General features: G+C 59.9%; 1 protein-coding gene across 3 annotated transcripts in view; it reads right to left on the bottom strand.

The window, feature by feature from the left end:
• Positions 1–2193: 2193 nt before the first annotated feature.
• The window catches only part of PCID2 (PCI domain containing 2), a 22226-nt gene continuing 12055 nt past the window's right edge, over positions 2194–12364 (bottom strand). The window contains exons 1-9 of one of the 3 annotated variants that reach the window (XM_029936415.1): positions 11335–11421; positions 9399–9502; positions 6815–6890; positions 6146–6287; positions 5095–5195; positions 4060–4133; positions 3784–3909; positions 3168–3291; positions 2445–2624 (exon numbers count right to left, since the gene is read on the bottom strand). In XM_029936415.1, the coding sequence (XP_029792275.1) occupies positions 2535–2624; positions 3168–3291; positions 3784–3909; positions 4060–4133; positions 5095–5195; positions 6146–6287; positions 6815–6890; positions 9399–9502; positions 11335–11397 (900 nt within the window). In that variant the 5' untranslated portion in view covers positions 11398–11421 and the 3' untranslated portion in view covers positions 2445–2534. Of the gene's footprint in view, positions 2625–3163; positions 3292–3783; positions 3910–4059; positions 4134–5094; positions 5196–6145; positions 6288–6814; positions 6891–9398; positions 9503–11334; positions 11422–12364 lie in introns of those variants that run through there. The other 2 variants (XM_029936416.1, XM_029936414.1) reach the window with 2 other exon arrangements.

Here is a 12364-nt window from a genome sequence, read left to right as displayed (position 1 = left end):
TGCGTAACTGCAATGAGCAAAGTTTCAAAGTGCCAGTACAGAGGCGCCCCGATGTCACAAGCGGGCAGGGTGTTTTGTCAACAGCAGGCAGTGCAAGGTCAGGAAGATCAATGGCCCCAGGCCGCGCGGCGGGGGCCGTCCTCCCTCGATGTCCCGCCTGAGCGCTGCCCGTGCCCCCGGTGCTGGCGGGTTGTGAGGTCAAGGTGGTTTGGGGCCCAGACAGCAGCGCTGCTGCTCCCATCTGTCCCCGGCGGCCCCGGGTCGGCGACCAGGCCCACGTGTGCATCGGAAGGGGAGACGGAGGCACGCCAGAGACAAGGGTCCTCCCTGCCCCCCCTCCCACCTGCCTCCCTGGACAGCTCACCCACCCAACGGGAGCACACGCTCCGTGAGGCCCGGAGGGGACGGCAGGACCCCGTGGGGACGGCAAGGTTGGGGGCTCCGGACAGGGCATCTGCTGCCCCCCCCTTCCACTCCCCTCCCTCCACTCCCTCCTGGCCATATCCTGCCTGGGGGGCGGGGCTAACCCAGCCACCGGGCACACACACGTTCCTCTCACCAGGCTGGTGGGCTGTGGCCGAGCGATGAGCGCCCCCTGGGGACCTGGGGACACAGGTGGGGCCCAGGCCCTGTGGAAGGCGGGGAAGGCGGGCGTGGTTCTTGCCCCTGGGGAGAGGGCAGCGGTCACAGGACAAGCACCCTGAGCCCCACCTGTTCCATGAAGGGCCACCGTCACCCCGACACGGGAAGGGGCTGCACAGGCCCAGCCCGAGTTAGGTGGGCTGGGGGGCGGGGGCCTGTGCCAGGAAGAGTGAGGAGCTGCCCGGGCAGAGAGCAGGTGGGCTCGGGTTTCCGTTTACGGGCGATTCCACTGCGGGAGTCCAACTGAAGCGGGTCCCCAAGGACACCAAACCCTGGAGTCCCACGAGTCTCAGCTTCGCCCAGAAATGACTTTTCCACTGCAGACGGGACCGGCGGCTTTCTCTGGCGAGGGCGCTGCAGACCCCGTGCGTGAGGGGCGCGTGTGGTGGGGAGTCGCGGTCTAGGGCTGTGAGGTCCCCCCACCCCAGTGCTGAGTGGTTGCGGCTGTGTCTTGGGCTAGAGGCCACACGCAGTCCTTACTAACGGCCCCTGGGCCACCTGGTCCCCTGGCTCGAAGCCCGGGCTGTGGTCCACTCTGTCCCTTTACAGAAACGTTGCAACATTGCCTCGCTGGCCCCTGTGCTGGGCTCCGGGCAGCCCGTGGCGGTGGGGTGGCTCCAAGCCCCCAGGGCCTCTGGGGCGACTGGTCTGAGCCGGCCCCCACCCACTGCCCCTCCAGGCGGTGACACGACCAGCCCTTGCCCTCCTGTGTGCACCCCCCCCCACCGCACCAGGGACCTGACGGGTAAGCTCCAGGTGACTGTCCCCTGCCCAGAGCTGCCCACATGGGAGCCCCTGAGCCTTGTTACTCAGGGCCGCCTGTCCCGGTTTCCTGGGACGGGACGAGTGACCTCCCTCCTGGGAGGCCCGCCGGCTCTGGTGCCCCCGACACCTCGCCCCAGCCCTCTGTGCCTCGGACGGGGAGACACGGGCTTTATGAAGCGAGGGAGATGTGCACCCCGGCTGTGGCCCCGGCGTCGTCCTCAGCAGCCCCGTGTCCCAGGCCTGTGTTTGCAGACCTGTCTCTATGGTGGCAGGCTGGTGGCCTGCGCTCTGGCCGTCTGGCCCAGGGGCCGGTGTGACCCGGGGCGAAGCCCCCTCCGGGAGCCACAGCCTGTCCCCGGCTGGCTGGTCCCTTCGGTACACTTGCTCTTGGAACTTGCTCAGGCTGTGGGGAGGCCCGTGTGGACTTGAACTGGGAGCCAGAGCCCAGCACCAACGTACCCCCGGGGGCCACCTGCCCCTTGGGTGGCTGGCGCCACAGGGAACAGATATTCCTCTCGAGCCCAGCGGGCCCGCAGGCGGCAGACGCAGGACCGGCTCCGTCTGCGGCCCGCCCGTGAGGGGGGCCACGTCCTCCGGAGCAGCGTCGAAGCTGCTGCCCTCAGCGACCCCGCAAAGACTGGCCAAAACCACTCACGGCGTTTTCTCCTTGACTAGGTTTGCGTGAACAGAGAAAACACGAACGCTGCAGACGCGGCAGGTGGTAAACGTGGGGACGGCAAAGTTAAGTTCACTTCGTGGAAGGAAGCCTTACGTTAACCGCTTTGATCAGATACAAAGTTCAACTTTATTATATGAAAATAGAGGTGTCCCCAGGGACAGAACAAAGGCCGTGTCCTCTCAGAGAAAGGGGCACGAAGCAACTCACGAAGGCGCTTTTGCGAACAGCGCCTCCGAGTAATGGCTGCCCGGGCACAGAGCCCCTCACCCGTCTGCGTGCTCCCAGGCGCTCCCGCTCCCGCGCCGCGGACACCAGCTGTGAGCCCAGAGAGGTCACGGCGCCGCGTGTGCCGGCAAAGGAGCCCCGGGGGCACCGGCCACAGGGCCCTGGCACGGGACCGGCGTCATCGGCGCTGGCGGGTAACCCAGGTCCCCGGGGCCACGCGCACTCAACACACTGTTGACAGCGGCGGGAACGGGTTCTGCTTGCTCACAACCAGCTTCTGATGCTGATGGGATATGTAGCCTTTGATGTGACCCTGCAAGGCAGAGAGGGCAGGCCTGTGGCTGGGCGCGGCGTGGGCGCCTTCGCCGCTCAGCCCCGTGCGCACATGGCCTGCTCCAACCACAGCTGCTCGGTCCCCTGGGCGTACCATGAATACACATGTACGTGGTGGAGAACAGAGAAATCTGGACCGTGACCCTCACCCGCGTCCCCTCCAAATATCATGGTTACTCCCTAGCCCGGAGTCAGAAAACACCTTCATTGGGGCGCCTGGGCGGCTCAGTCGGTTGAGCGTCCGGCTTCGGCTCAGGTCATGATCTCACAGTTCATGGGTTCGAGCCCTGCGTCGGGCTCTGTGCTGACAGCTCAGAGCCTGGAGCTGCTTCAGATTCTGTGTCTCCCTCTCTCTCTGACCCTCCCCTGCTCATGCTGTCTCTCTCTGTCTCTCAAAAATAAATAAAAAAACGTTAAAAAAAAATTTTTAAAGGAAAAAGAAAACACCTTCACCAAACGAAGCAGCTTTACCGAGGCCCCACCACAGCCTCGAGTCAAGGCCCGGCCCACGGGGCGCGCTCACCATGTAAATCAGGTTGGCCAGGAGGCACTGGACCTCATCGATGTCCACGCCTTCCACTTGCATGAACTTCAAGGCAACCAGAAAAGCATCCAGAGACAACTGGTGTGTTCTGAGCAGCAGGTACCTGGAGGAGGGGGCAGAGGTGACGTGGGTTACAGGCGGCGGGAGCACCGACAGCCGGGGAGGCTGAGTCAGAGGGAAGCGTCTCCCGACAGACCACCTGGAGGACATGCAAGACTCAGTTTTCACATGCACTCAAGGCTCCGCGGAATGGAGGATGTCTCTGAAATTGGGGGGCCCTGAAAGCAAACAGGGTCCCACACATTCCAGGACAGGTGGCCCCCATAGCTGTGAACAGGAACACACACAGAACTCACCTTCCGGACAGACTGGGCGGGGGGCTGTGAATAAAGGAAACCAGCACTTGCCCCCCTCGCTGTGACAAAATGTGGGGCCCGCAGACGGCCTGCGCCCCGAGCGGCCCCGGGGGTCTGATTCCGTCCCACACGCACACGGGGCAGGGCGAGGCCCCGTCCACAAGGCGGTCAGAACCTTCACGGCCCCGCCCGGCCCGGGCCGCGCGCACGCCGCGCTTAAGAAGGAAGCAGCAGCTTACACTTTCTTGAAGAGGTTCCTGTAGGTGATGATCTTCAGCTTCTCCAGGATCAGGAAGATGCCGCAGCGGATGAAGAAGGTCTCGTGCTTCGTCAGAGCTTCGTTCAAGAGCAGAAGATTGCCCTCGCTGTGCATGGGGACAGAGGCGCAGGCACGGTCACCAAACCCGAAGCCCAGGACAGGAGCGCGCCAGGAGGGAAGAGCTCTCGCACGGCACATGGGAGGTCTCTATCTGACGCCACGTGTTGCAGGCGCCCACGTGGGGGGGGGCAGATACCTGACGGCTTTGGTCACTTCCGCAAACTGCATGAGGTGATACTTCCTCAACAGCTCGATGGTCGGCATGTGACCCTAAGACAAAGCGCCAATAGTGCAGAATGAGACCCTTTCATTGTCAACAGAATTGATCTTTGATAAAATTCACATGAAGGAATCGCCTTCTAAAAACTTGCAACCTGGGCTTCTTAGAGTTTATGTTTCTTTTTCTATGATGATGTTTATTTTTGAGAAGAGAAAGAGACACTGTGTGGCGGGAGGGGGCGGGGCAGAGAGAGGGAGACACAGAGTCCGAAGCAGCTCCAGGCTCCGAGCCCGACGCGGGGCGCGAACCCAGAGCCCCCAGGCGCCCCTCTTGCAGTTTCCTCTGAAGCTGTGGGAAAGGCCTATCGACACAGCAGCAGACGAGCGGGCACGGGTCTGGCAGCGGAGCCCTGGGAGCAGCGGGGCTTGTCTCTCAGTGGCACCCGACCTTGACCTTCTCCCGCCCTCACCATCTGTAACCTGCAGGGGAAGCCATGGCTGCAGACACAGTGGCGTAAGAGCCGGGAAGCAGGGTCGTGAGCAGGCAGGCACGACACGCCGCCGGACCACCTACGCGCAACCGCCTGAGCGCGCTGCTTTATTTTTTTAATTTTTTCAATGGGAGGAAAGGAAACTACCACTTTGAGAATGTTTTAGTCAATTAACCTTGCGAGTTACCTGCCGTTTCTTCTCAAATGTCAAATTTACTTTGGGCTACAGACAGGCTAGAATGATGTTTTTCTTTCTTAACCCATTTCTTGTAAGTTTTTAGAGAAACAGATAATATGCATTTATTGTGTCTTACAGATGTTAAATTTTTAACTTAGATGCTTTTAAGAGAAAGAAAGCACAAAGCATTTCTAGAAGGAGCAATGTCAGTTGCGGAGATAAATGGCTCAGGCCACACACAGCCTACTTTCCCGCGGTTTCGGGGTGTGCGCACGGTGACGACGTGCCGCCGCCGTCAGGCTCAGAGCGGCGGGGTCCGCGCGAGCTGATGGGCGCCGCTTACCAGCAGCATCTTCACTGGGAGCAAATAGATGAGGATCATCCGTTTGTTCTTCTGACTGGAGCGGTGGCAGTGCTCGAAGGCGAAGGACAGGTACTCCTCAGCTGCGGGGACACAGGCGGCGCGGGGGCGGTCAGGCACGCCGCCGGGCGGCCTCCCGGCCCCAGCCCACTGCGCCGTCCGGCGTGGAAGTCCAAGAATCTTGGCGGCTATAAACAGCTGCCACCGACAGTGCCCGCGGTCTGCTGTATTTGGGACTCAAATTTGGGGGAAACCACAGCGACACCTTAGGAAACTTGGACAGAATCTCATGTAAAGGCTTCTATTCTTATGCTCCACATTTTAAGGGATTATCATAAGGTGGGGAACGACGCGGGGGCCGTGCCCCAGGGCAGCTGGTCCTCACGAGCTGACGGCTCAGAGCCCGGAGCAGGGCTGGGGACAGCACTTCTGGCCACGGCCTTCCAGGGCACGCAGCCGCCCACGCGTGGGGCGGAAAGGTCTGCTCTGCATGCACCACAGGAGACCTGGAGAGCTGCCACGCGCCCGCCAATCCGAAGTTTAGAAGGAAAACCTTGGCGGAGAGCACTTGTGACAGAAAGGAGCAGCGGCGTGGTTTCAAGGAAGCTCGGGTCCAACGTGCACCGAGGTGGCAACCAGCCTCTGCGGCGGCCGCGAAGGCCCAGCGAAGGGGGGGACAAGCCCTCACATCCAACAGGAAGGACTGTGGTGAAAGACCTCACGTGACAGGGACGCCCACGGCGATGGAGACTCCGACAGGGACGCCGCAGACGGGCGAGCCTTCCTTCCCCGACGGCTTTGGGACCACAGCTGCCCTCCATGCGCGTGCGCACCCTCACTCACACACGCACGTGCACATACGCGTGCATGCACACACCTGCGCACACACGCACACAGGGACGCACACGTGCACACACGCACGCCCACGAGGTCCGCAGCAGAGTCCACCCTAGGTGTTAGTAAGGTGCGTGATCGCCGTGCCCGCCGCCCAGAGCCCTGTGTCCTTAGAACCTGGGGGCGAAGACGAACCGACCTTGCTTGAAGTCGCTGTCGAACATGGCCTTGCGCCCGACGTAGTACCTGAATGTCACCCTCTGGGCGGTGCTGTAGTCGTCCTTGAGGTTGGAGCTGTCGATGGCTCTGATGAGGGGCTTGCACAGGTGCAGCTTGTTGATCTGCAGCAGCCACCCCAGGGTTACTGAGGACGCCGGGACGGACGCCAGCCCCCCTCCCCTCCCCCACCACCCACACGCCTGCTTGGAGTGGGAATTACACCGTCAAAACTGCCTAGTTAGTAATGAAAACTGAAACACCAGCCCCGTGGCAGATGACCCAGCCACGGAGGGACACCGGCCAGCCTCACGAGGCAGGAAGGGCCTCTGCCCACTGGGCGCCGCTGCCCCAGAGCTATTACTGCAGCAGCGGGTAAAGGCCTGGGCGCCCCCCGCCCCCCACGAAAGCCCAGCCCCACCACGCTGGGCACGCTGCTCAGGGCACCGGTGCCCTGCTCTCCCTGGACGTGCGGCCCTCACCTGGCGGGGTGGAGACCGAAGCGGGACACACGCAAAGTGCTTGCCGCAGTCCCCGTGCCTAGCACACAGACTCGGCCGCGAGTCCGGGTAGGGGAAGGTCGTCCCCCAGTGACACCAGGGATGCCGGAGCCCGGGGAGACGGCGTAGTGTGAGCCCCCACAGAAGGATACCTTGAAGTAGATCTTGAACAGCTGGTTGACCAGGAACAGCATCCCCCACTTCTTAGAGTCCTCGATGCCGGCCCGGCTATGGGAGACAATCCTTCTTAAGTTGCACAGAAAATAAGCGGTTTATTGACTAGCCACAAAGACAGCCTGCCTAAACTAAATTAACACCGTGAGATAAAATTCCGCTCATGCCACGCCCAAGAAGCAAAGAGCAGAGGTCAGACCTAACTAAGGGTGCGCATCTCGTGCATCGGGTCAGGCACCGTGGAAACGGGGACGTGCTCTGCTTGTCCTGGTGACATGGTGAACTACGGAAATGCATGACAACGGGGACAACCTGCACACACAGCCACACGGTCACCGAGACGGTGGGGAGGGTCTGTGGGAAGGGGCCGGGCGACAGCAGTGTCCTGGACCTCCACGTGGGTTTGGTCAACAGAGCTATGGCTCTGTCAGTCCCACAGAATCGTGGGAGGCACTGTCGGTACGCTGTGCCTCAAAGCACAAAAGGAACTGCGCTATTTAGATAAGTCGCGGATGGACAGGTCACCTTTGGAATGCACCAGAAAGAAAGCAATGGCCCAGGGCTGGTGCACAGAAGGGAAGACACCTGTCTGCGGCCCAAAGCTCCGTCCACGCTGCCAAATGCCTCCTATCTTCAGGACACAGGGTTGGAACACAATCCAGACTCGTCTTCCACAGCCCACGAGTCCACACGCCGCAGCGCTGCGTCCGGGGCACAGCTGTGCGCTTGCGGCCACGGTGCCAGGCCGGCTGCCTGCACCCCCGGTGGAGCCCGGCAGGCTGCTCACAAGCCGGGGAAATGGGAAGCATGCTGAAGGCCGAGGCGAGCCCGTATCGAAACACTCGCGGTAAAACGACGGTCGGTGCCTAAGTACCCAAGTCCTGTTCTGTGACCAGAGCCAGCTGCTTTATGACCGTCGCCGGCCAGGGGCAGGACCTCCGCCAAGACCCCTCACTCTGGTCAGGAAAGGGGACGATGCGGCCTGGCCCACTGGGAGCGCAGGTGACCACCACGCGGAGCGAGCAGGGGGAGGCCCGGCAGCGCGGCTGAGCGCTCCGAGCAGCGCCCGCCCCTGCCCGTCTGGACGAGGGCTGAGGAGCTCTTCCGGGCGCCCGCGGGGCCTCCGTCAAGCAGAGGCGCCCGCCCTCGCCCCCCACGCAGCGGCCTTCCTCCGAGTGCCGTCGGTGACCGAGGATGCTGAGCCCTTTGCGAGGGTTTGTGGCCACGTGTCTCCGTCCTTCGCAGAACGTCTGTTCGGATCCTTTGTCCACATGAGTCGGTCACTTACCTTTTCCCGTCGGGCCGTGTGCAGTCTTCACACGCTCTGGGCGCAGGCTGTCAGCCCCATCATTTACAAGTAAGTTTTTCCTGTTCCTTGGTTGTTTTTCACTTTTTTGATGGTGTCCTTTGAAGCACAGGTTCCTAACTCTGATGAAGTCCAGCTTCTCTGTTTCTCCTCAGGATACCGTGTTCCAGGGGCCACGGTGTGACAGCAGTGCAGCGGACTCCCTCAGCCTCGGCCCCGAGTGTCCCCGGCCATGAAGGTGCCACTGGGAGCGCAAGGACAAGCGTGCAGTCTGCCACAAGAGCCACGGAGGCAGAGCCTGTCTGAGGCCACCACTCATGGAGGAGCAGGGCGGGAGGACACGCGGGCACATGCAGCCCCGTGGGGCGGCCCCCGGCTCACGGAGTGGCCGCTGACATCCAGCTCTGGCTGCAACACTGTCGGGGGAGGGGGGCTGGCTGGGGACACAGGGGTCAGAGAGGAGAAGCTGGGACACTTTCTGTGAACAATACTTTTGTTTGTTTACATAAGTATGGAAAACCCTTTCTTTGTGTTACAATTTCCCAAAACTTCCAGTCAAGTTTTTTTTAAATAAAATCAAGCGATTTTATAACAGGTGAAGACAAGGGGTTTCGTGAGAAAAATGTCAACTCTAAAGCAGAACCGGATGGAAAGCCTAGGATTAAAAAATAAATGATGGCCGACGAGATCAGTTAACTCAAAAGAGGTCAATATGAATGACTCAGGCTGAAGAGAAGACAAAATACCACGGCCCGGTGCCCGCGGCAGAGCGCGTCCGCGACAGGGGTCCCACAGGGGACCCGGGAAGAGAGCGAACCCCCCCCCGCTCTGAAGAGCTGACTGACGCATCTGACCACAGCCCGGACGCTCAACGTCCCCGAATAAGAGGTGCGCGGCCCACGGGGGCAGCGGGGTCCAGCGGCCGGACTGCGCCCGACCCAGGAGTACAAGAAACCCAAGGGCGGACCGCTACAGCGCCACCCGAAAACGAGGTCCGTCTAGAATTCTCCCCCGGAAGAAAGGACGGGGAAGCCGGTGCAGGAAGGGGAGAGCTTAGAGACTTCCGGGGCCGCACACCTGCCCGCAGGGCAAGCGCGGGCCGGGGCCTCGCGCAGGAGGGGCGGCTGCGGTCGGCCCCTCGCAGGGAGGAAGGGCTCCGGCGACGCCGCAGGCGGCAACCGTCAGAGACTTTCCCTTCCACGCGGTGACAGAAGCAAAGGCGGGGAGGATGCGGGGCGGGAGGGGCGCGCACTCACGTGTCGCTGGCGCAGACGCGGAAGCAGCTCATCAGCAGCTCGGCCGCCTTCTCCAGCATGTCCCCGACCTTGCTCCTCCCCTTCTTCACCAGCTGCTGGTCGGCCTGCAGAGCGCAAACAGTCGCTCTTGTCACTTCCTCTAGCGCTTCCGGTGCGGCCAGGAGCGAAATGGCTACCACTGAGGGTCAAAGCCCAGAAGGTTCTGCGGAGACTTTTAGTTAACACTGTTTTTAAAAGTGAGGAGGCTTCGTGGCGCGTCCCAGCACCTCCACAGGTCAAACCCTCTTTGGCCACCTGAAGCGAGGACATCAGTCACCCGGTTTTAAGCCTCGTCCCAGGCGGCCCCATGTGGCTGTGTGCTCACCGACCGCCCCACGCCCCTCGTACAGCCGGTCAGAGCCCTTGAAATGGCCCCCCGACAGACCCCAAAGTCATTCCCAGGTTTACTCCCCCCTGGTTTTCCGGGCTGTCTTGGTCGAGAACCCACTTCCTCCCACTCACACCCCTCACCCGGGCTCTCCACGTGAGGGCTACAGACCCCTGGGGGCCTTCGGCACACTTGCAGGCCATCCCACTGGTCACAACTATTTCCACACCACCACCAACAGCCGTGACGGGTCTTTCTAGTGTGATGTTCACACTGATGGTGCAAACACTGGCAGCGGACACCGCCGGGGCCTTCCCAGCGCCACCACGCTGAGGCAGCACTCAGCCACCCTCCGGCCAGCCACTAACACTGACGTCGCTTTGTCATGTCCTTGATGGGATGCCTTGGGGTTCAGTCCGCCAACTCTTGGTTTCAGCTCAGGTCATGATCTCACATTTTGTGAGTTTGAGCCCCGCATTGGGCTCTGTGCTGACACTTCAGAGCCTGCTGGGATTTTTCTCTTCCTCTCTCTTTCCCCTTCTTGCTCTTTCTCAAAATAAATAAACTTAAAAAAAATTCTAATGTGTCTTTGATAACACAGTAAATATTAACTTTAAAATCCTGATCCTTGAATACATTTATTAACATTCCTTGTGATGAAATGGAAAGTGTGCCTAAAGCACGTCTGTTGCACACAGAGGTGTGACCGTTTTTCCCCAAGGAAAAACACGTGGGTGCTGTGGGCGTGGCCAGCTACCCTGCGGCACCGACAACTGACCAAAGAGCGTGGCGCTCCGGGCGGCATGAAAGGACTTTTTCCAAGGCGCATGAAGCACACCCGTCAACTCCAGGCGAAAACCGGTCAGTTTCTGCTGCTAATGACATCTGTACTTTCAAAAAAAAAAATCATAATTTTAGAAAAGTTGTATTGGGGCTCCTGGCTCAGTCGGTTGAGCATCCGGCTTTGGCTCAGGTCATGATCTCACTGTTGGTGGGTTCGAGCCCTGCGTCGGGCTCTGTGCTGACAGCTCAGAGCCTGGAGCTGCTTTAGGTTCTATGTCTCCCTCTCTCTCTGACCCTCCCCTGCTTGCACTGTCTCTGTCTCTCAAAAATAAATAACAAACATTTAAAAATATTCTTAAAAGGGTATTATTTTTTTAAAAAAGTTGTATCAGCCGTGATGAACTTGGCAGCATTTCATGACTTCAAAGCTTTTCTGGTAAGGTCATTGGAGACATTAACAAACGGTTTTTCTGGTTTGGGGTTTTTTATGTAATGAAATGGGTCAACATCTGGAACGTCGCAACTTGGTGAGCCAAAATTCTCCAAATGATCCTCTGATGCTACAAAACCACACGAGAGCAAATGATCTGCCCAGAGCCCGGGACGCCCCGCGGGGTCTGCGGGGACAGCGGGAGAGCGCACGGCCGCACTTGAGAGGGCGCGCTGTAAGCACCGCTGGGAACCGCCCCTGGAGCTCTGGTTCCGCCCGGAGGGTGTCGGCAACCACCGGAGTGACTCCCCCTGTCCGTCTACGTCTGCGCGTCCAGACCGGCTCCCTACACCCACCGAAGCAACGCGGCGCAGCACCGGGCGCGCAGCAGACCGCCGTCTGGTCGCTTCCGTCGACATTCAGAGGTCAGAGAATGCGGCTCTTCTAGGTACATTTGGAAAATATAATTATTTTTTACTTAAAACATCAATTATGGGGCACCTGTGGGGCTCAGTTAGTTAAGTGTCTGACTTCTGCTCAGGTCATGATCTTACGGTTAGCTCCAGGGTTCGAGCCCCACGTCAGGCTCTGCTGACAGCTCAGAGCCTGGAGCTTGCTTCAGATTCTTGTGTCCCTCTCTCTGCCCCTTCCGTGCTTGCTCCCTTTCTCTCAAAAAATTTTTTTCTTAATTTAAAAATTAAAAAGTAAAATACCAATTATGTTACCACATAAAAGACATTTCTTTAGATACGTGTTTGTTTAAATTCCAGGTAAAAAGTTTTATACAATAAATACAAATAGGTAGAACACATACAAAAAAAAGCTCTTTGGAGCTTCAGATAAGTCACATTTAAGTTCTATTTTTCGGTTCTAGAAGTTTCCACATGGCTCTTTGTCACATCTTCTACTTCTTTGCAACTGTGCCCCGAGGCTTCTTTATGGTGCCGGGCTGGGGGCTGGTCAGGGACCCCAATCTCTGGCATCTGTGGGCTGTCTGTCCTCACGAAGCCCCTCCTGAGCCTGAGAAGTGACACTCGGGGTGCGAGGCCAAGGGGCTGCGGACCCTGTGTATCTCTCTCAGCGGTGGGGAACTGTCCCCGGCCGGGTGGGCGCAGCTCCCCGCAGGCCCCGCTGCAGGCTGGGCACCAGCACGGGTGGGCGGGCGCAGTGGGCGCTGCTGAAGAGGGCCGTGCTGGGGGCTGCCTCTCCGTCCCTGCCTGTGGGTATTTCTGGGTTTCAGGCTTCTCTGGGCCCCTGGGTAGGCCAGGAGGCGGTGCGGGGGAACGTGGGAAACCCACCAGTCGCTGCTCCGCGAGTCCCAGCTGTGATCTGCCTGCTCAGGAGCCGAGCCGGCCTCAGTGCTCCCAGCAGGATGGAAAGGAAAGC

This window comes from Suricata suricatta, chromosome 4, assembly GCF_006229205.1.
Source record: "Suricata suricatta isolate VVHF042 chromosome 4, meerkat_22Aug2017_6uvM2_HiC, whole genome shotgun sequence".
Classification (NCBI taxonomy): Eukaryota; Metazoa; Chordata; class Mammalia; order Carnivora; family Herpestidae; genus Suricata; species Suricata suricatta.
This window is presented reverse-complemented; position numbering and strand designations above follow the sequence as displayed.